General features: G+C 45.9%; 1 protein-coding gene across 4 annotated transcripts in view; it reads right to left on the bottom strand.

Moving 5' to 3' along the window:
* Nucleotides 1–14,622: 14,622 nt before the first annotated feature.
* The window catches only part of COL11A1 (collagen type XI alpha 1 chain), a 393,450-nt gene continuing 383,816 nt past the window's right edge, over nt 14,623–24,256 (bottom strand). For all 4 annotated transcript variants that reach the window (XM_086954309.1, XM_086954306.1, XM_086954313.1 and 1 more), the window contains 3 exons: nt 23,903–23,971; nt 21,445–21,678; nt 14,623–16,326 (listed from right to left, as the gene is read on the bottom strand). In XM_086954309.1, the coding sequence (XP_086810435.1) occupies nt 16,180–16,326; nt 21,445–21,678; nt 23,903–23,971 (450 nt within the window). In that variant the 3' untranslated portion in view covers nt 14,623–16,179. The remainder of the gene's footprint in view (nt 16,327–21,444; nt 21,679–23,902; nt 23,972–24,256) is intronic.

The following is a 24,256-nucleotide window of genomic DNA, read 5'->3' as shown; positions in this document are numbered from 1 at the left end:
AAATGCAAACTACTCACCCTTACGGGTCTCAAGGCGCGGGGCCGTTGTGGAAATAAAGGGAGCTATTGCCCAGAGTCACATGGTGGTGAGCTGAGCTGCCACCGGAGCTGGGGATCAAACCGTGAACTGTGTGTTCCAAAGTCAGCTTCCCTGGCCACTGCACCACACCTCTCCACAAATGTACTGTCAGAAGAGCCTTGCTGACTTCAAGGATGGTAAAACCTGATCCAGAAGTTTGTCCACAACAAGGCCACTGGCCATAGTGGCAGTCATCCTTCCCTATTGAGAGTGGAATGACAATTGCTTCTTTTTATGTTGCCCCGTCCAATTGGAGACATGGCAGGAATGGTAATGGCAAAAAATCTTACGTAGCCCTCGTACACAGGGAAAAACCTTCCTGTTAGTGGAGGCTATTCACTTTTGTTCAGAGAAAACACATTTTCTCTACGTGAGTTGGTTTTCTCTGTAATGCAATTGCTGATCTGACGCTTTAAATATAGGTCCTACTCTGCACACCTTCTATAGTATGAAGGAAGCCACTGTTGTGGAGGCTTCCTTCACCGCTTAGTATTTTCTGCCTGATGGGGGGTGTAGGAGAGTAGGGTCTGCTATCCTATGGTCACCCCAAATTTTTGCTTTTTGCTTCACTGGTTTCTGACTTAATGTGGCTGTGGGCCTGCTAATCAGACCCACAGCCTGCTGTTCTCTCTCTAAATTAATGCCAATGCACTTTAGGTGCATTACGAATTGGAACTGGTTCACCTTATGAGCCCCTGTACTAGTGCACCCTAGGTGCCCAGGGCATAGGTGTATCCCAGGCCTACCAGGGGCTGCAGCACGTATTGTGCCACCCCTGGCCTGGCCTCCATATTTGACACAACTGGCTGATCACTCAGCTGGGGTAAGTCGGTGTAACCACCTCTTACTTAGGTACAGTATGTCTGTGCCTAACCCTAAACTGGACACATATGTTCCTATCAGCCACTCCTATGGAAGGCCTCATCAATCCTGGAGGCAGAGTGCTTGGAAATATGTGAGATGGTGCTCTGGCATGAGCTGAGCCTGTCTGCAGCTGTCGGGAACAACTCCCTAAGCCGTTCCGGGATATTGCCATACCATATACTCTTAAGTGCATTATAATCCTCGCGGTTAAATGCTATCTTTGGTTTGGCTTTATCAAAACATGTCGAGTAAGGTGTCATACGAATTGGAATACTATCCCCTCGCCAATTCTGGCGACGGGGATAGCATTCCACCCTTCTAGAGGGACACGACATGTGCGTAGCCTTAACCCCGGTTAAAGTTAAACAGAGCCTCAGCTTCACAAAATGGACGCTGCCACCACAGACACAAGTCTGGCCTCCTGCTGCTGACCGAAACTCGGCAGATGGCGGCCTGGACAAAGGGTTTCCTGCCTTGGGAGGTGCGAGCACCACCCCAGACAGGATTTTGTGTATTAGGTAGGACAGGGCTGAAAAGAATCAGACATGCCCGGGGCACACAAGGTGTCCCCGTGCATAGGCCAGTCCAAACCGGTTCTGGGGCCTTCCAGCCCCAGTCCTGGCGCGGAGCTGGACAAAGGAAAGGGGGTGTAACCGCCCCCCTTCCTGGTTCCACCCAGAGGAGGGACCTAGTAGGTGATCCACCCCCAGTTTGGGAATAAGAGGGGGAGCAGTGCCATTGCACAGCAGATCATCCCGAAATCAACTTAAAACTAAGAAGAAGACTGGACTTCGACATTCTGCTGCACAGAAGACTGAAGAAGAATCTCCCTTGTGGCCAAGGAGTGACCACCCTGTGAACACAGGCACCAACCAGCAACTCGACGTCTGCTTTGCCGCCGCCTCCCGCCGGAGACCGAGCCCAGAGCCCGACAAGAACCAGACTCCCAGACCTCTCAGAGCCCGATCCACAGTCCCTGCGAAGAAGGGACCCGTGGAGGCACCGAGTGACGTGGGACCGGACCTCTTGAAAGACACCCGAAAAGCTGACTGCGCAGCTTCTGAGGCATCCTCGACGTTGTGCTTTGGGGATTGAGAACCCCCACCACCGAGCAGCCCTTGCACCGAAGATCAGCCCTCCAGCATCTCCACGATCTGCGTGGGGCCCTTTTGCATTGTGCCACTCGACGCGCCATCCCGGCCACTAGCCACGCGGCCAGCGGCCATCTTGGCGACGAACCCGAAGATTTAAACAGCAGGTCTGGTTGCTCCAGACCTACCCAAGCTCCTGTGAAAAGGAGCACCCGCTCTGACCTTGCTGGTCCGAGTGAACAGCATCTTTCAACTTCTGCGTGGCTTGCATTTGCCAAGGCCTGTTTGCTCCGATCAGGTCGCCGACACCGCCAACAGCGAGAAGCCTACGTGGGACAGCTCGTGACCGACTCCTGGACGTCCTCGACCCCGGGTATCCACGTGGCTGCAGAAAGAAGCTACCCGACAACGCCTGTTTGCACCCGACATCACCTGGTTCCACTCTGGTTCCACGGCAGTCACTGGCTAGTGACTTTGAACACTGTCCCCTCTGCTTTCAGGTCTTCACATCTACAGATCCACCCTTGGATCCACCGGAACTCTTCTCATCGAGCCGCCTGCAGCATCTCCTGCTCCAAGCACCATCGACCAGCGTGACGAAACCCGACAAATCTTCGACCCTGTGCACCCGCTTCCTGTGGGTGAGGTAACTCAGCTCCGCCGGTGCTCCTGCACTGGTACACATCCCAAGGGCCTGTGTTTTAAGTTTCAGCTCCGTAGGTCACTCGGAAGGTTCCTAACTTTCTAACTTTGTGCTTTTTACGCACCATAGACTTTGTATTGAGAAGTGCGTGCACTTTGGACACTGCACCCGAGTCCCGTGGGCCTTTCCCGACTTAGCTAACTCCAGTCTCGAATAGCTCCAGCGATTCCCAAGGCCCTAGGCCTCTTCACTTTCCTCCTGGTATCCCTTATACCACTTATTTAGTATATGGTTTAGGTGGCCCCTAGGGCTCATCCATATTGTGCAACTTTTGTATATTTTAAACTGTCTTGTGATTTAACGCTTGTGCTTCTGTGCTCATAAAGAGTCCAGGGGATTTTTATAGTTAATAAATCAATATATATTTTCAATATATATCTGTGTGGTGTCCCTTTCATTTGGTATTCAAGGGGGTTGTGTATGGTATAACAGCTGGCTTCACATGCCTTTCAGAGTTTAGCCTAAGACTGCTTTGTCCACGTTACCACTAGGATAACTGGTCTACAAGGTTGAATTACAACCATCATCATAAGGGTTGCTTGGCATGGTACAAAGTGATCACTAGAACTAGTGAGCATTATATACCAGGCCAACTTCTCACATTGGTGAGCAGCGGTGGGATCTGAGCTTGCTGTTGTTTTACCATTGCAATCTTTGAGATTATCATTTGAAAGATCATACAGGTACCTGCTAGGTACATATAAAACAAGACTAGTATACTTAAGTTCTACTGAACTTAGTTGTTGTAGAGCAAAGGGAGTAGCACACCCTAGCTACAACTACTAGATAGGTTTAGTAGGTAAACACCAGTGTAGGTAGATTGCAACACATCCACCCACACTAGAGCAATGTCTGGAACAGAGGGGTCCAGTGGACTTACTCCTGTTGAGAGTGACCCTCCAAGGGCACCATCCCAGTTTGCTATTTTTCCCTTTAAGGAATTAAGACAGCTTTGTGTCTTAAGGGGTCTGAAGACAGGGCCTACCCCTACTACAGACCACCTAAGAGAGCTCTTGGATCAGTCTGAGGCTCTAAAGACCTCTAAAGCAAACCCCACAGGGAATGCTGAAGGAGGCCATCCTTCAGAGGATGACACTGTAGACACCCCTACCCCTATCATCCTAGTAGATGAGGAAGCCTCCACCACTGGAGCTCCTCAGGTAGATGAAGAGGAAGAAGAAGAAGAGGAGGAGGAGGTGGAAAGCAGTGAGTCAGATGATGACAGAGATAGTCAGGTGCTGGTCAGTAGACTGAACCAGGCTAACTTAAGTCAACTTGGGAATGAATCAGGTAACAACCCATTCAGACCCCCAGGTGGACTTAACCAGGGCCATAGGAGGAGAAGGCATCACTCAGGTGAATCCAACACCTCCCATGTCTCTAGAGGCTCTCATGGTCACTCCAGAAAGGAGATGACTAGCCCTCAGAGAAGGGAACATGAGGCCAAGATGAGAGAGGCTGAGCTTAGGATCCAGAGGCAAGAGTTAGAGGTTGCCCTGGCTAAGGAGAAACTTGCTAGAGCAAGACAGCCTAGAGAGAGTGGGGTAATAGAACCCACTGGTGGCAGCAATATCCACAAGGATAAAGACAGGTCTTTTGATAATAGAAACCTGAGTAAGATTGTGCCCCCCTACAAAGCTGGGGATGACATCCATAAATGGATTACTGCAATGGAGAGAGCCTGCAGAGTACAGCAGATCCCTCAGGAGCAGTGGGCAGCAATCTTGTGGCTCTCCTTTGAAGGTAGAGGCCGAGACAGACTCCTCACAGTTAGTGATGGGGATTCTAGAAACTACCTGGTCCTGAAGAGTGCTCTGATTGATGGGTTAGGCTTAACCACTGAACAGTACAGGTTAATGTTCAGAGATACCCAGAAGACACAGACTCAGGACTGGTCTGAATTTGTTGAGTGTGCCACTAAGGCTCTGGAGGGATGGTTGCTGGGAAGCAAGGTTACAGACTATGAAGGATTGTACAATTTGCTGATGAGAGAACAAATTTTAAATAATTGTCAGAACCAGCAGTTGCATCAACATTTGGTTGACTCAGATTTGACCTCTCCCCAAGAATTGGGAAAGAGGGCAGATAAGTGGGTAAGAACCAGAGTTAAGCAAAAGAACCAGAACCAGAACCAGGGTGGTGACCAGAAGAAAACAGACCAGAAGGGTGGGGAGCAGAAAGCTAAAGACCAGAAGTCTTCAACAGGGCCCCAAACTGAGACAGAGGGTGGGTCCCAAACTTCCAAGAAGAAGAAGAAAGAAGGTCAGAAGAAACCCTGGTGTAAAACTTGTAAGAACACCTCTCACTGGACAAGTGAGTGTAAAAAGGGTGGAGCCCCCAGCACTGCAGCCCCTAAGGCACCTGCACCCACTAGTACAGTTAGCAGTGCTGGTCCTCAAGCCAAGGGTTTAGTGGGAATCACTTTGGGAACTGAAGGAGATTCTGACCTAGTCAGAACCCTTACACAGGCTGTTCTGGTTTGTGAAGGGGACATAGATTTGACCCCTGACATAAGTCCCAGTAACCTGGGCAAATACAGACAGACACCTTTGATTAACAACAAAGTGGCTCAAGCTTACAGGGACACATGTGCCAGTGTCACTATGGTGACACCTAACTTTGTGGACCCTGGACAGTACATGCCAGGCGATGATTACCTGGTGACCAATGCCAGCAATGTCACTACTACACATAGTGTGGCACTTGTTAACTTTTCCTGGGGAGGGGTAACTGGCCTAAAGAAAGTTGTGGTTAGTGCTGATCTCCCAGTAGAATGTTTGTTGGGCAATGACCTGGAGAACTCTCTATGGTCAGAAGTTGAGTACAGGACTCATGCAGAGATGTTAGGGATATCATCACATGTCCTTGCTGTGACCAGGTCACAGGCCAAAAAGTGCCTCTCTGAACCTCAGGTCTTGGATCCTGGAACAATGGACCAAGTACCTCCCAAGAAGAAGAACAGGAGGGTTAAGGCTGTGCCTTCCCAACTGCCTACAAGTGAGGATCAGGCTTCACAGGAAACTGATCTAGAGACCCCTGAAGGAACTGTCCCTGAAGAACTTGAACCTGATCAGGTTGAGTTTCTGGGGACAGGGGGACCTTCTAGGGCAGACTTGGGGCAGGCTCAGTTAACCTGTCCTTCTCTTGAACCCCTCAGACAGCAGGCTGCTGCTGAGGCTGCTGGGAATGCTCAAGGTGCCCATAAAGTATATTGGGACGATGGACTCCTTTATTCAGAGGCTAGAGACCCCAAGCCTGGTGCTACCAGGAGGTTGGTTATACCTCTGCAATTTAGGGGCTTCCTACTCACCTTGGCCCATGATATTCCTTTAGCAGGACACCTAGGCCAGAACAAGACTTGGGACAGGCTTGTCCCTCACTTTCACTGGCCTCACATGTCTGAAGACACCAAGGAGTTTTGTCGCTCCTGTGAAACCTGCCAAGCCAGTGGTAAAGCAGGTGGAACAACAAAGGCCCCCCTGATACCACTACCTGTGGTGGGGGTTCCCTTTGAGAGAGTGGGGATTGATATTGTTGGTCCAATGGATCCCCCTACAGCATCTGGGCACAGATTCATACTGGTGGTAGTGGATCATGCCACCAGGTACCCAGAGGCAATTCCCCTTAGGACCACAACAGCTCCTGTTGTGGCCAGGGCCTTACTTGGAGTTTTCTCCAGAGTGGGGTTTCCTAAGGAGGTAATATCAGATAGAGGTACCAACTTCATGTCTGGATATTTGACAGCTATGTGGAAGGAATGTGGTGTAAACTACAAGTTCACCACTCCTTATCACCCACAATGCAATGGGCTTGTTGAGAGATTTAACAAGACCCTAAAGGGCATGATTAAAGGATTACCTGAAAAGCTCAGGCGAAGATGGGACATCCTTCTGCCCTGCCTTTTGTTCGCTTACAGAGAGGTCCCTCAAAAGGGGGTTGGATTCAGCCCCTTTGAATTGTTGTTTGGGCACCCTGTAAGAGGACCCCTGTGTCTTGTGAAGGAAGGATGGGAGTTACCTCTCAAAAAGCCTAAACAGGACATAGTGGACTATGTACTTGGTCTCCGCTCCAGGATGGCAGAGTACATGGAAAAGGCATCCAAAAACCTTGAGGCTAGCCAAGAATTACAAAAAGCTTGGCATGACCAAAAGGCTGTCCTTGTTGAGTTTCAGCCTGGACAGAAGGTATGGGTGTTGGAGCCAGTGGCCCCAGCAGCACTCCAAGACAAATGGTCTGGACCCCATACAGTTCTGGAAAAGAAGGGAGAGGTTACCTACTTGGTGGACCTAGGAACTCCCAGGAGCCCCCACAGGGTGCTCCATGTGAACAGACTGAAGGCATATGTCAGCAGGGCAGACATGGGCTTGCTCATGGCTACAGATGAGGGACAGGAGGAAGAGAGTGACCCTCTCCCAGACCTGCTCACTCAGAACCCTGAGGATGGTTCAGTTGATGGTGTGGCCTTAGGTGACAACCTCACTGAGCATCAGCAACATGACTGCAGACAAGTTCTACAGGCATATGGGCATATGTTCTCCTTGACACCCAGTCAGACTAACTGGTGTACACATGTGGTGGACACTGGTGACAGTCTTCCTGTAAAGAGCAAAATTTACAGGCAACCTGACCACGTCAGGGACTGTATAAAGACTGAGGTGCAAAAGATGCTGGAATTAGGTGTCATTGAGCCTTCAGAGAGCCCCTGGGCTAGCCCAGTGGTTCTGGTCCCCAAACCTCACACCAAAGATGGCAAGAGAGAGATGAGGTTCTGTGTGGATTACAGAGGACTCAATGCTGTCACCAGGACAGATGCACACCCTATTCCAAGGGCAGATGAGCTCATTGACAAGTTGGCTTCTGCCAAATATTTGAGCACATTTGACTTGACAGCTGGCTACTGGCAAATCAGGTTAGCTGAGGAGTCTAAAGCCAAGACAGCATTTTCTACCCCTAGTGGGCATTATCAGTTTGTGGTGATGCCCTTTGGTTTGAAAAATGCACCTGCCACCTTCCAAAGGTTGGTGAACCAAGTCCTCACTGGGTTGGATGACTTTTGTGCAGCTTATCTGGACGATATTGCTGTCTTTAGCTCCACCTGGGAGGATCACCTGATCCACCTGAAGGAAGTGCTTGAGGCTCTGCAGAAGGCAGGCCTCACTATCAAGGCAACAAAGTGCCAGATAGGGCAGAGCAAGGTTGTATACCTGGGCCACCTTGTAGGTGGAGGCCAAGTTCAACCACTGGAGAGTAAGATCCAGACCATCAAGGACTGGTCCCCTCCAACCACCCAGACTCAGGTCAGAGCTTTCTTGGGCCTGACTGGGTACTACAGGAAGTTTGTTAAGAACTATGGGTCCATTGTGACTCCTCTTAATGATCTGACATCCAAGAAGATGCCCAAAAAGGTTCAGTGGACAGAAATCTGTCAAAAGGCATTTGATGACCTGAAGAAGGCCATGTGCTCTGCACCTATCCTGAAGAGTCCTGACTACTCAAGAGAGTTCATTGTCCAAACAGATGCTTCTGAGTTGGGAGTGGGAGCAGTGCTTTCACAGCTTAATGTAGATGGCCAGGACCAGCCCATTGCTTTCATTAGCAGAAGGCTGACCCCCAGAGAGAAACGTTGGTCAGCTATAGAGAGGGAGGCCTTTGCTGTGGTGTGGGCCCTGAAGAAGCTGAGACCATACTTATTTGGCACTCACTTCAAGATTCAGACCGACCATAAGCCCCTCCTATGGCTTAATCAGATGAAGGGTGAAAACCCCAAACTACTCAGGTGGTCCATTTCCCTACAGGGGATGGACTTTACAGTGGAGCACCGCCCAGGGACTGACCATGGCAACGCAGATGGTCTCTCCAGGTACTTCCACTTAGAACATGAAGACACAACTGGTCAAGGTTAGTCTAATGTCCCTGCGTTTGGGGGGGGGTTATGTAGGAGAGTAGGGTCTGCTATCCTATGGTCACCCCAAATTTTTGCTTTTTGCTTCACTGGTTTCTGACTTAATGTGGCTGTGGGCCTGCTAATCAGACCCACAGCCTGCTGTTCTCTCTCTAAATTAATGCCAATGCACTTTAGGTGCATTACGAATTGGAACTGGTTCACCTTATGAGCCCCTGTACTAGTGCACCCTAGGTGCCCAGGGCATAGGTGTATCCCAGGCCTACCAGGGGCTGCAGCACGTATTGTGCCACCCCTGGCCTGGCCTCCATATTTGACACAACTGGCTGATCACTCAGCTGGGGTAAGTCGGTGTAACCACCTCTTACTTAGGTACAGTATGTCTGTGCCTAACCCTAAACTGGACACATATGTTCCTATCAGCCACTCCTATGGAAGGCCTCATCAATCCTGGAGGCAGAGTGCTTGGAAATATGTGAGATGGTGCTCTGGCATGAGCTGAGCCTGTCTGCAGCTGTCGGGAACAACTCCCTAAGCCGTTCCGGGATATTGCCATACCATATACTCTTAAGTGCATTATAATCCTCGCGGTTAAATGCTATCTTTGGTTTGGCTTTATCAAAACATGTCGAGTAAGGTGTCATACGAATTGGAATACTATCCCCTCGCCAATTCTGGCGACGGGGATAGCATTCCACCCTTCTAGAGGGACACGACATGTGCGTAGCCTTAACCCCGGTTAAAGTTAAACAGAGCCTCAGCTTCACAAAATGGACGCTGCCACCACAGACACAAGTCTGGCCTCCTGCTGCTGACCGAAACTCGGCAGATGGCGGCCTGGACAAAGGGTTTCCTGCCTTGGGAGGTGCGAGCACCACCCCAGACAGGATTTTGTGTATTAGGTAGGACAGGGCTGAAAAGAATCAGACATGCCCGGGGCACACAAGGTGTCCCCGTGCATAGGCCAGTCCAAACCGGTTCTGGGGCCTTCCAGCCCCAGTCCTGGCGCGGAGCTGGACAAAGGAAAGGGGGTGTAACCGCCCCCCTTCCTGGTTCCACCCAGAGGAGGGACCTAGTAGGTGATCCACCCCCAGTTTGGGAATAAGAGGGGGAGCAGTGCCATTGCACAGCAGATCATCCCGAAATCAACTTAAAACTAAGAAGAAGACTGGACTTCGACATTCTGCTGCACAGAAGACTGAAGAAGAATCTCCCTTGTGGCCAAGGAGTGACCACCCTGTGAACACAGGCACCAACCAGCAACTCGACGTCTGCTTTGCCGCCGCCTCCCGCCGGAGACCGAGCCCAGAGCCCGACAAGAACCAGACTCCCAGACCTCTCAGAGCCCGATCCACAGTCCCTGCGAAGAAGGGACCCGTGGAGGCACCGAGTGACGTGGGACCGGACCTCTTGAAAGACACCCGAAAAGCTGACTGCGCAGCTTCTGAGGCATCCTCGACGTTGTGCTTTGGGGATTGAGAACCCCCACCACCGAGCAGCCCTTGCACCGAAGATCAGCCCTCCAGCATCTCCACGATCTGCGTGGGGCCCTTTTGCATTGTGCCACTCGACGCGCCATCCCGGCCACTAGCCACGCGGCCAGCGGCCATCTTGGCGACGAACCCGAAGATTTAAACAGCAGGTCTGGTTGCTCCAGACCTACCCAAGCTCCTGTGAAAAGGAGCACCCGCTCTGACCTTGCTGGTCCGAGTGAACAGCATCTTTCAACTTCTGCGTGGCTTGCATTTGCCAAGGCCTGTTTGCTCCGATCAGGTCGCCGACACCGCCAACAGCGAGAAGCCTACGTGGGACAGCTCGTGACCGACTCCTGGACGTCCTCGACCCCGGGTATCCACGTGGCTGCAGAAAGAAGCTACCCGACAACGCCTGTTTGCACCCGACATCACCTGGTTCCACTCTGGTTCCACGGCAGTCACTGGCTAGTGACTTTGAACACTGTCCCCTCTGCTTTCAGGTCTTCACATCTACAGATCCACCCTTGGATCCACCGGAACTCTTCTCATCGAGCCGCCTGCAGCATCTCCTGCTCCAAGCACCATCGACCAGCGTGACGAAACCCGACAAATCTTCGACCCTGTGCACCCGCTTCCTGTGGGTGAGGTAACTCAGCTCCGCCGGTGCTCCTGCACTGGTACACATCCCAAGGGCCTGTGTTTTAAGTTTCAGCTCCGTAGGTCACTCGGAAGGTTCCTAACTTTCTAACTTTGTGCTTTTTACGCACCATAGACTTTGTATTGAGAAGTGCGTGCACTTTGGACACTGCACCCGAGTCCCGTGGGCCTTTCCCGACTTAGCTAACTCCAGTCTCGAATAGCTCCAGCGATTCCCAAGGCCCTAGGCCTCTTCACTTTCCTCCTGGTATCCCTTATACCACTTATTTAGTATATGGTTTAGGTGGCCCCTAGGGCTCATCCATATTGTGCAACTTTTGTATATTTTAAACTGTCTTGTGATTTAACGCTTGTGCTTCTGTGCTCATAAAGAGTCCAGGGGATTTTTATAGTTAATAAATCAATATATATTTTCAATATATATCTGTGTGGTGTCCCTTTCATTTGGTATTCAAGGGGGTTGTGTATGGTATAACAGCTGGCTTCACATGCCTTTCAGAGTTTAGCCTAAGACTGCTTTGTCCACGTTACCACTAGGATAACTGGTCTACAAGGTTGAATTACAACCATCATCATAAGGGTTGCTTGGCATGGTACAAAGTGATCACTAGAACTAGTGAGCATTATATACCAGGCCAACTTCTCACAGGGGGGGAGAGGGAGTTCTCTAAATATGGCTGACTGTCCTCTGGCACGGTGGCTAGGGTTATGATACCTGCCACCCCAAGGATTGTAGGATCCATCTCCAAAGGTGTAAATAGGGCCCTTAGTTTTAAATAGACAACAAAGAGATGAAATTAATTAGGTCTGTGAGGAGTTCGTAGAGTTCTGCGTAAGTGACCGAAAACTCTGCTGCGCTACGTGGTGTTCCCCAAGCAGTGGAGTGCATTGGTTCATGCCATTTGAGATAATTGTTAGCACTGGGCATTTGTCCTGAAAATGGAAAACCAGTGCAAATGGCTCCATGTACAGTACAAGAAGGCTTCTTTCTGCTGCTCGAATAGATGTTCTACTTGAGTGTCAGCTTCCTCAACGCGAATGGAAGATTTCTCTACGCGAGCAGTCGTGACCATCTGTGACCGCCAACATTGAGAAAACACGCTGGGAGGTGGTCTAGCATTGCATTTTCCTTGGTTGCGCTTGCCAACTTTTATATTGGCGAATAAGGAAAAAAACTTTGCTTCGTGAAGCGGAGTTTTTCAGAATTCCGTGTGCTCCGCGGAGTGAGAAAAACTCTGCAAACTCACCGAACGGAGCAGAGTTCACCACCTAGACCTAAAAATAATGTCAATATCAACATTTTGCTTGACTTCTGAAAATAAAAAGCTGTGATCAAAATGTGTTTGCTTTGACTCATTTCCTTTAATGTTCCTAAACCCTATCTTTCAAAATTTGGGACAGCAGCATTAGCACTAATATATGTTGTGTTTCTAAAAACAAGATTAACTGATCATGAGAAGCTGAAGTAAAAATATCTGACCTCTAAAAAAGATTTTCTTTAGATCTGTCAACAACTTGCACATGCCCATTCAATTCAATTATGATTTATACTACTTCTCTGTTATTCGCTTTGGTCCCTCTGTTCTGGTTTAGCGCTGGGATGCTTCCGGGTAACTATGCGCTCTATAAATCCCCATTCAATTCAATTCAATAAGCCAGCCGTACCAGTCCCAAAGTAAAGCACATCTTAAGGTACAACATTTTAGGTGAAGTATGTGTGTCTGACTGCTCCATCACAATAACTTTCATGATTGATCAACAGATGTTGGGAGTAATAACTTTCCGGCAGAAATAGGCCAGAGAACTGCTGTGTAGAAGAAAGAGGTGGAAAGATAATATAACGTGGCAAGCGATGTGCATGTACAATTGAGTCACAGGCCACCCTATAGCCCAACTTTGAAGCTAAACATGAGCAAAAAGACATTTGCTTCCCCAACGCTGAATGCTCTGCCCCCTGGGTTCCTCCAAGATTCACTTTTATACAAATTCTCTTTCAGTGGAAGTGAAGACTTCATATGCAGAAACATTCAGTGTTTCCTTTGCCCATGAGCAAAATTTAAATCGTGCCCCATTCTGTCCTTCTTTTGTTGCTCCCTGCCTAGGTCATGTCATTGAGTGCCTGGGGGAGAGCGGCATTAATGTATCACACTTGAAAACTATTTTCATCTATTGTCTCACAATTTCTTTTACCAGTAACAATAAAGCCACGATTCTCCAGACAGCTCTGTCTAAGATTGATAACTGAATCCCAGCTGACAAATGCCCATAACCATCACTCTAAACAAAATGGTGCACCCGCGATATGATCTTGCATCTAAAAGCTACAAATACTATAACCCTTTCAACCCAAAAAGAATGGCATCATTACTAGGATGGTAAGTGCATCATCCATGTCATCTAATGAACTCAATGAGGCCTATATTCTTGTTCGATCAATATATAAATATGTAGTGTGCATCCAAGACTTACTTACAGACTCCTCTCAACACGTGTTAGGAATCATGGAGCTAAGGGCAAACTTATGATGAAGGTAAAACAATTAAGGGACTGGTTTTGAGTTTGGCAGATGGGTTACTCTGCCACAAACCTGGCCGTTATACCATCTGCCTTATTACAAGTGCCACAGAATAAAAAGCACTGGTAGCAAGGCAGGTGAGATATCCACCATGTTTGTTATGGAGTAATCTGTACACCAAATTCTAAATCAGGCCTTTAATCTCTTACCAGACATTTTTAGAATATGTGCCTCAGTGGTGAGTGGACATAAAGGAAGAGGGGCAACTGACATCTTTTATTGCCCAATTGATATAACGAAGATTCCATATTTTATCATGTTGCTGACAAACTCATAACTAAAAAAGACCAGCTGTCCTTTACCGTATTCATGTAAAGGCCTCCTGGTTACTACTCTATGATTTACAACTTACATCCCAACTTAAATAGTACATTGCAGTCAAACACGTAACCAACCAAGAACAGCTGTCCCGATCCTACTTAAGAGGCCTCCTTGTTACTCCACTTTAAATGAGCACTTAAATACCCACTTGCATTGCCTGACCATCGTCTGACCAGTGTGTAATAGAAACGTATTTGAAAGAGAAGTTGTAACCTTTGGAGAGAATTCCTTCTGGACACAACCTCACACACTCTCTTGATGTTGCTGACTCTTGAACCCCTGAGAATTACAGCTCCACTCTGAAAGCAACATTATGTACTACATAGGGATATACTTAATAACCAATTTTAGAACATTGGCATGTTGGGAGCTGCACTGAAAACAATGAAGTGCTCCAGGTTTCTAAGTGCCGGTAGAGACCTGGGGCATCAACATTGCAATGTTTTACAAAGACATCACTAAGCCCGAGGGGATTTCAATGCACTTGGGCACCGTGAAGCCTTTGTTTTATTTGTTAGAACATTTTGCCCTCTAGTGGTGTAATGTTCTAACAGCCTTAAATCCCTCTGTAGCGGGCTCTACCGGCCATTAACGGCTCGCTCCCCTTGTTAAAGGCCCGAACCGATGCTGGAGCAGGCCTTTAATGGTCGGTAGAGCCTACTATGGTGGAGTCTAAGGCTATAATATAAACACCATCCAGTGCTTTGAAGTATCTGTTGAGTGACTTGATTGGCATAATATAAACCACTAAAAAGAACAAATTCTGGTGTGCTTGTAGTTTTTCTGTTTCTTTCAAAATGGCGTCACCATACATGAACCAGTTTGTGACGCTGTTTCGCGCATTCCTGTTACCAATGAGTCCTTTGTGTGTAGCTGCAAGTGAACCTAAGGAGTCAGAAATATGTTTTAAAATATTATGGTTTTCTTAACCATTAAGAAACAGAATTACGTCCCAGTTAGACAAGACTTGACTTTATTTGTAAACTTTGTATTTCCTCTTTGAGGTGACAGGTACAGGATTAGGTTTGAAAATAAAGGAAATTAGAGACAACACAAGGGGCACTTTCAGTCTAAATTGCACACGCATGTTCTTTCCAGTTCAAACACCAGTTGCAAATGAGCCAGCGGAAAAAGGAACCAATAAATTTACAAGTGATAAGAAAGAGAAACAAACATTTATTTTCAAGTCTCAAATATATTATGAAAAATAATTACAAAACGGATTTGTGTTGTAAAATAGAAATGTCATCTCTTGCTTCCAAAATTTAGAATGAGGCTCAAATCATTTCTTTTAAATCGGATGTAAATGGTATTGGTTACTTCGGCCTGAAACCGAACTTTGTAGTTAGCAGTCCCCCCTTAAGTGTTGCTTTGCAACTTGGTAGAATCACATGACCTAGACAACTTATTTGTCACTGGCTGACATTTGGCATCATTAAATATTTCATATTAATGGGAAGGTCATATATCGATAGGCATTTGCAATGGGCTCTGGCATCCAGTCGAGAAATTGCTCCCCAGTCGTTAGTTAAACAAATCTAAGTAAATACTGCACCATTCCATAAATAATTGATAAAAATCCAGTTTTAATATTTATATGGATCAAATAAGCATATTAAAAGCAAATTCATAGCGATACAAAAAAGGGAAGCTGCATGTCTAGCTATTTACTTTACATAAACGTAGACAAATATATCTCATACATAACTATCTTTTTTTAATACAAATTTCCCCACCCAAAAATATAAAATTATTGATTTTAGGTATGTACAGTTTTTTAGGAGGTCCTGGAATCTGAGAAAAATCTGAGGTATAGCACCACGGAAAACTGCACCACATCAGGTGCGTTTCCTTGTATACACTTGAAAAAAGCGTCATATCATTTGCAGCATTCAGTGTGCCGTCCAGGATCTTCCAGATTTGCCACCTGAGCATTTGTTGTTGACTGCAAATAAAAGAGCTCTTCAACATCAATATATACAACGGGAGTTTATTAGAACCGAGCAATGGAGTGCGTGCCATCCAAAATGGCCGCTTACCTTTTTTATAATACATACATAGCATTCACTGACAGCAAGTCTGCGGTTAATGGAAATAGCCAGATGCGTTCCAGAGACACATGCAAGTTTGGGAGACGGACACAAAATAGAAATATAGTACACAGAATAATTACAGTTTGTTTAACGCGCCTTCTTAGCACCACTTTGTTGTAATTGAAGGAGCGCCATGACATTCATTCGTACAGCACCAAATGAATCCGAAAAAGGGGGTGATCACAGAATAAACCCTATGTTGTCTTCCTTTGCCACAGCGTGTGATATCCTTCATGATTTGCCAAATAAGTTTAAGTCATGTGATTCTGGCCCTACAAGGGCAACACGTATTTTCTATTTAATGCATACACAGCAAGACAGATGCTCTACACCATCCTTATTGAAACCTTGCACGTGGCATGAAGTGGGCTGGTGGCGCCAAGGCACAATTGGCTTCTTGACCTGTCCTTTGCTTTAATATTATCCAAGGAAGCATGCAGGGCCTACTTCAAAGCCAAATTTCTGATTCTGGTCCCCAAAGTCATTGATCATCACATCAGTAATGGGCAGTTGGTCAATTTTAGTTGTACTGATTTCAATCACAGTCCTTCCGTAACCTTTTCTCGTCTGCAAAGGAAGAAACAAAACACATTACAACAATCCCCATTCTTTTTATGTAAAGTGGTTTACAATTCCGATATCTACAGCTCTAAATATTGGGTCTTTTACAGCAGCTATATCCTCCATTAAAATGTTTCCATTCCTCCTACATCAGTAGTTCATTTGTAATACTTTCCAAATTCACAAATGTAGACAATTCTCTCTGCTGTGGTGCAAGAAACCCTTGTTTTTGACCTCCAATGGGGCCTGAGGACCGCCAACCTAAGAAGATCTTCCTATTTGTTATGTGCACCCCTCTGTGGTGTCCAAGCTAGCCTAAAAAGGCACCAGGGGCCAGAATACTGTCAGTGCCCCAGGGTTGCAACGTGCTCTTGTTTTCTGTTGTATTACTGAAGAGCTGTGGCATCTTCTGTAATAGTGAGAGCACCAGCACACATTCAGCACCAGCTCTGTCTTGAGAGGTTGTTTTCTCATAAGCATGTGGGCATAACCTCTGTGCTTGTGCCTTATTATGAACTTGGATACAGAGGCAAAGAGGCCATCAGGAAGTGCACTTGTTGTGTGTTAAAAATAGGTGGTGCACAGTTGGTGTACCCCCCAGAAAGTGCACTTCTGGAAAGGCAAAAGGGGGCACAGTCACCACTGCTCCTGCCTGCAATTAGATCTCTCTCCTGCACAGTGAACTAAGGAAAGGCTGCTTCGGGTTGCTTCTCTGCCTTTCACTAATATCCCAAGGCCGGCACAATTTCACTACTGCCCTGAGGGCGGCACATTGTTGGGAGTATGGCACACTGCCCCTGTCTTCACCAAGTGTTCCTTGTTAAATGTTCACCACAACGCAGACTGTGTAGTGCACCCTTACCCTAACATAGTCACTGGTCGGCATGGAGAAATGTGGGTCTTCTCTGCTGTGTAAATACATGTTAGGCAGCTTTACAGATGATTGGTGTATGTTTATGACCAGTTCTGTACCAAAAACAGAAGCCAGTCCTTAATCAGGAATTAAGCTTGGGATGGGAGCTGAGTGAATAAGGAAAAGCATGACTAAGTGGCCTAAGGCAACAAGCTTTACACTCTGATTGGCCATGATAGTTGTCATCCTTTTATCCAAGGGTAGGGAAGTAAGGACAGCATTACTCATTATATTAAGAAACATTTCTACTATAGTCAGGGAGGTTCACTTCATCTTTCCTTGAGGCTCTCTGTCCTTTACCCACTTAGGAATTTCAAAAGGATGTAATTCGAGGCCTTGCAGCAGAAGATATTGAGTGTGTGGGTCAGTTCACACCACCACGATGGAGGAGTGGGCTGCCCATATCTTTGCAAAACCTTGGTCACTGAGCTGACATGTTCGTATGGACAATCTGACCAGTGCATACCATTTTAGTAAATTAAGTTTTTATTAGTGATGGTAGGAGAGGAGAGATGAAAGAGGCATTTGCCATGAGACTCCAAGAACAACACTTGGAGAGTTGAGGCCTTGTGAGCAGAGAGATGAGTAGCCACAGCCTGAGGTATAAGAGGCCCTGCCTCTACGTAAATCCCTGCTCCAAAGATAAAAGCTCGGAAATCACATCAGGATATTTAGAGCCTACTAGTCTGAGGACAGCTGTTGTGTCCTTAGGGGAGAACTTAACTCCTGTAGATTCCAGAGGAGCGAAGGGCCCGAGAAGGTCATGATCTGTGTGTGATCAATGGCCTGTGGAGTAATTCAGAGATAAATGGAAGTCAAAGAAACTATGAACATTCTCGTGGTGGCAGCTAGTGGAAGAGGCTTGCTTTTCGGAAGACTGTGTGACCCTGGAGGGGATCTTGCATTCAGAATGTCTATGGGCTGAGAAAGCCTGATATGGAGCGTTCTATAAGCATCAGGAGACGTCTGTTGCGTGTGTTGAAAGCCTCTTGTTTGTAACTTCCAGGGATGAAATTATTTTCGAAACATTAAACCAATGAGCTTGCATGGAAACTTGGGAACCACATCTGAAGGAAATAAACTACAAGAAGAAAATGTAAAAGACACTCTCCATATGTTGGCACTGGTAGGCAGTTTGCAACTACTGAGGACTGACTCTCCACAGATCAATCAGCCTGTGTGTGAGGGTTGAGACTCACTCGGAATCCCGGGCAAACATACCTGGCGCCCTGCCACCCTACGGTGGCTGTTTTTATTAACAGGCATTCTTGAGTTTGTTGTTGTGCACAAAGGCTACTTCAATCACAAATTATTTCCAATTAGGTTTAAATAAATTTCTTTAAAGCTTATAAATGCCTTATTGATGTTTAAAGTTTGTGTTTTTCTCATTAAACATCTTGCCTAACTTGGTACTTATTTGATTTTTTGTTAAACTCAAATATAGTGGCTTAGGGTGCACATACTAATTTTCTCTGGCAACTGTCTTGATTGAGTCTTAGGTTTGCTACCTAATGTGGCCAGGTTTGTAACAAGTGAAACCTCTTTATCACAGATGAGTTTCAGAACGTTTCCTTCACAAAACAGCGTGGAGACGGATCTACTCCTCCCAGTGGCAGAGGTAAATCTCAATCATATCAAATGTGTGAAGGAGCCTTGGTACATGAATACCAATTAAGTCACATTTATTGGTGTTTATATACATTTCAAGGCATTCCAGTCCCAGAATGCACACTTCCTGCACCTGAGAGAAGAGTTCACCTCAAGTAACAGTGCATCACAGAAAATGTATGAAGTTATGGAAGTTCATGTTTCATGATTGGACACTGTAATTTTGCACTTCTGAATCATGCACAAATGGCTTTCATATTGAAATCATGTATCTTTGCTACTAAAAAGTGCCAGAAACATTCACCAGAGTACATTAAAATGCAAATCAGTAGGTGTTAAAAATGTGAACATTTCTTTAAAAAAAATAATAGTGTAAAACGCGGTTATAAACCCTTTCATGGACATGGTAGGATGCAATTTACTGGTCATGAAGCTTCTCAAAAGCAGTGAGCACAATAACTGCTTTATAGATTTATTGTGGATCGCAAGGGCAATGGAGTGAAGATGTGTAATGGCTTTAATTTACACTGCCCACATCATGCTTTTATTTGACGTATGAGCACTAAAATCTTCGTTTTATGAAGTTATATTCTATAATTTTCATTGACAAGATATGAAATAAAAGCAGCGGGTCACTGTCCTCTCTTACGTTTTATATTGATATGTGCACTTTCTGCCTGGTGCCTAATGCACCTTGAAATATATCTACACTGTTCAACGTTGGTTGGTTCATCAGAGAAATAGCTTGGATATAATGTGGAGTGTGCAGTTGCCCTCAGTGACTAAGGGGCATATGTACAAGGGAATGGCGGGGCGTGGAATTAAGCGCAAAATGCTAATGCCACCAGACTCCGCCATTCCGAAAACAGAGTGATGTGCCGTATTTACAAAGATAAGGCGCATCCCTTCGTTTTCTCTAGCGCAGGCACTTAATTCAGCTGCCTAGTGCCTGCGCTGAGGGAATGATTTTTTATGTGGAAGAAGGTGTCTCTTCCTGCGCATAAACAATCACTAATGGTGGATTTGTAACTTCTAAGTGTGCAGCATTTTGCAGCACATATAGAAGTTGCAAATTGTCATTTTTTTAATGATTATTTATGTGCTGTAAAGGACATCTTCTTGCACATAAACAATCATGTATGTGTTTTGCTGTTCACAGCAAAAACGAGGAGAAATAAAGCACTTCTCCTCATGTCGCTATTTAAGACCAGGTTTTGCCTGGTCTTAATTTTGGAGCTGCCTCCTATGTAAAAAGGGGGCAGCATCAAAATCAATGGTGTTGCAGCAGACCACCCAGAACAAAACCTATTGTCCACCCTTTTCATGCTAAGTATAGCATGGAATGGTGCGTTATTTACAAGGTGGCGCTAAGTGGCTTGAAGTCGCGTTGTAAATAAGGCCAAGCCTCTATCGCTGCAGGAAGTCATTAAAAGTGATGTTCATGTGGCAATAGGGGCTTGTAAATATGCCTCTAAGTGAGCAGAACATTGCTATGGGAGATTAACAGCTAAATCTTACCACGTGTCTACACTAGCAAGCTAGTCAGGCACTTCTATTATGCATGGTATAACAACGTCCGTAGAGTGACTCCTGGACACTAAATGATGGCTAAAGTACGGCCCTGCTTAGTGTGAGCATTATAGCGGCCGGTGCGACCGCTTCAACTGACAATGCTACATTTTAAACTGTCCCAAGAATTCGAACTAGGAAAAAAGTGATATACTAGCGGCGGAAGGGGCTTGTAAATTAGCCCCAATGGCGTATGTCTTCAACCCCGGAAAGTGCAAAATTTAAAATAGGAAGTCCGGGAACTCAAATTTTTATTGATAAACTTTTGTAGAAAATCGATAAAAGCTCATGCCATCCATATAGTGAAATTGTTCCTGCAGATTATTGATGGGCTTGATAAGGATCAAACATTTTGTACCAATCGACCTGTGCAAATGTTGGTGCAAAACTGACGCAAAATTGCCTGACGGCAGCTCAAAATTAGTAACACAAGGAGGGTACAAAGTTCCCCGGGAAAATAAAAGCCGTGTGAGTGTAGTAGAGGAGAGCAAAAAAGAGGGGAATCCCCTTTTTGGAGCTCAAAATTGCCTCATGTGGGTGCAGTTTATGTGTTCCGACCCCGCTTTTTTTTCTCTTCTGTTCCCATCTCCTGACGTTCCATCTCCGTATTGCCGCAAATGCTAATCACAGAACAGCCTCTGTTAAAATTGCTTTTATGTGTACTTTTACAACCACCATCGTTAAATGCCAACACATGCACAGCTTCGTTCCCGACTTTTATTCCTGTCTAAATTGGTCTTCAAAACATTTTATGCTTTGGTTACACAAGGAATACATTACTGACTCGGCAGTACAAAGTCAACTCAGTATTTGTACGGGCCACTCGTAGCGATTTCCTTAGCCGATATTTTAAGACGGTGCTTTTTATGGATTTCTGAAATGTGAAGAGTAGGGTTTTTAAAACCTGTCTAAATGGAAAACCGAGTTTTCTATATCCACTTAGCTAAACCTTCAGATCTTTTCAGAGTACCACGGTGCCTCTCAGCTGACTTGACAAGCTGGAGAAAATAAAAAGTGTCTGCGTTAATACTTACCGCGCAGCCGTCATGCAGGGCTTTGATGTAGGGATTATTGTCATACGCCATTTCTTCATCGTTTGACCCCAGGAACCGCAGCGCTTTGTCGTAGTTGTCGGCTGTCGCGTCGTGCCAAGCCACTGACAGGTGGCAGTTGTAAGTGAAGTTTTGTCTTGCCGAGGCACTCAGGAGTTTAAGGAATGTCATTTGCACGCTATCAATCGAATTTCCTTCAACGTCCACGTATGAGAGCTGGAAATAAACGTAAACGGGTCAAGCCTTTGTACATCCTACGCAGGAAGGAACGCTCCATACCAGAAGAGCAACTTGAGTCACATTTATACAGTTCTGTGAGATTTAAAAAGTTATAATTGTATAAATATATTGCACTCTGAAATACAGCTTCCCTGTTAAAATTGAGTAATACTACCTCCAATAAATGGTTGCGATAATAAAAAGTAAAGAAAGACTTTTCCTATTTTCCCCTGTTCGACATTGTTCATGACACTCAAACATGGCGACCAGAGGGAGCTGTTTTTGCCCAACCCCTGGTTAAAGGCTAAAACTCAAGGCAAGAAAATGGGCCACGGAATGAGGCAAAGGGGCAATCATCATCTGTTAAACATGGCAGTCCATTTTCAATTAGACTTTAAGACTCATCCTCCCATCTAAAACCATAAATGCAGGCGAACACACATCTTTTCCCCTCTGCGAACTGGATCTTGATGGGACTTAAACTGTATGCTATCAAATAGGAATTATTTCCTACAACTGCATTGGATTTAGTGACGTGTTGTTATTGGTACAGAGGTGAGGGCAATGTTGCTCTTAACACCTCTCCCGAGGGTCATGAAAAAAAGTATATGACTGTGTAGAGTCAGAACAGTGTGTTTTTGCTTCTTTCTGCAGTAATTTATGGAGAGAAACAAAAGCTATGCAGAAAAGAAACGTTTGGCTTCGTCATTCCTTGAAGCAAGCAAATCGTCAAGGGGGCAAGCCTGAGCCCAAGGGCAGAGCTCAAACAGCACACCCGAGGGATGTTAGGAACCGACCATGAGCAGGACTATAACAAAAGTCTTTGGGGCAGATTTACAAGCCCCTTGCACCTCTTTTACGCCGCTGTCGCGTCACTTTTGTGACGCAGCGGTGGCGCAAAAGATGCGCCATGGTGCGGGCTAGTTACAACGTGACGCATCTGGGAGATGCGTCACGTTGTAAAGCCCTACGCCTTGAGGAGGCGTTCCGGTGCAGGGGGGGTGTTCCGGCGCAGAAACGCCTCCTAAAAGTGGCTGAGTGAAATCTACAAGATTTCACTCAGTCTCTTTTAGGCCAATGCTACATCAAAACCCTGCGCCTGCTTGAAGCAGGCATAAGGCTTGACGCAGCATTAGTAGAATGGGCCCCCCCAGAGCATTGCTGGAGCTGCGTCACGCATGCGATGCAACCCCAGCAATGCGACACCTTTACGGCACAGATGCGTGACGCATCTGTGCCGTTTTTGCCCCATGGTGCGTCGCATTGTAAATGCGGCGCATCATGGGTGGCGGAGGCATGGCGCACAGTTACTGGTGCATCCCTGCTAATTTGCAGGGATGCGCCAGTAATTGTAAATATGCCCCATAGTATGCAAATGAAGGATCCATTTGGACTCGAGCAGGCACATAACAGTACCAATAGCAAAGCAAATAGGATTCTGATTGGCTGGGCAGCTCCCAACGATGTAATCCATGTACTCCACGTGGTAATAGTAATTAATGCCTTCATTCGTAATCTTAATCATGAAATTTCATTTTTGAAACAAATTTAACAATTCACGCTTTAGCACGTTCACTTTGGATACAAATTTAACAATTCACGCTTTAGCAGGTTAATACTTTATGTTCACCAGCGCCCAACCTTAGCTATTTTTTTCTGTGGATAAATGTCAAGGTACAACTACATATCTCATATTCCATGCAGGTTCTAAACACCATCTGTAGAAATGAGGGCAAGCATGTTATTGCGCAGCCCCATACCCATCAGCTTTTAGGCTGAAAAGAAAAGTGTGTAGATCCAAGGAGGATTATCTCTACTCTGCTTCCCCTGCTACCCCTGTCCATGACTGTAGACAGGCAACTAAAAAATCCAGACAGAAAAAAGTATGGAATGAAGTCTTTCAGTACCTAGCAACCATCAACACACATCAATGCTGTAATGAGTTGCAGCAGCATTATCAGTCGTTGGGTTCTCCTTCATTACATTATAGAGGTGTATTCTCCCAAAATTCTGGACATGTATTATTTGACCTAAAACCTGTAACGCTTGCTTGAATTAAAAGGGATTTTTATCTGTAACAAAACACCTACGGTGCAAATTCTGTCAAATTGAAGAACACGAGCTTTGGTCACTCAAAATCATACGAGCCTTCTGCATGGAAATGGAGATGTTCACGCAATCGCACGGAATGGAAGTGAGCATTAGTGAAGACAAATCTTACCAGTTTTCCTCTCTTAAATTCACTAAACCAAGTCCCTGGGTTTTCTTTGGGCCACGATGATATTCTGACCTGTGTGGAAATACATCTCTAAGTAAATTTCTCTATAAAATATAAATGACATGCATCCACAATCCATGTAGAAATAGGAAGAAATATAATGTAATTTGTTTACATTACAATGTCTTACATGAGAAATCACAGTCATTAAAGCCTTTGCCAGTACCGAAGTGAAAAAAAAGCAAGTAGAAAGAATGTTTTGTTTTACAGGAATTCGCTTCAAATGTGTTCAAACAGGTGCAAAACAATTAGCAGATAAAGTGAATCTAGGTGTTAAGACCTAGTTGAATTAATCTT

This window comes from Lissotriton vulgaris, chromosome 1_1 (assembly GCF_964263255.1).
Source record: "Lissotriton vulgaris chromosome 1_1, aLisVul1.2, whole genome shotgun sequence".
Taxonomy (NCBI): Eukaryota; Metazoa; Chordata; class Amphibia; order Caudata; family Salamandridae; genus Lissotriton; species Lissotriton vulgaris.
The sequence above is the reverse complement of the archived record's forward strand: the minus strand, read 5'-3'. Positions and strand labels throughout refer to the sequence as shown.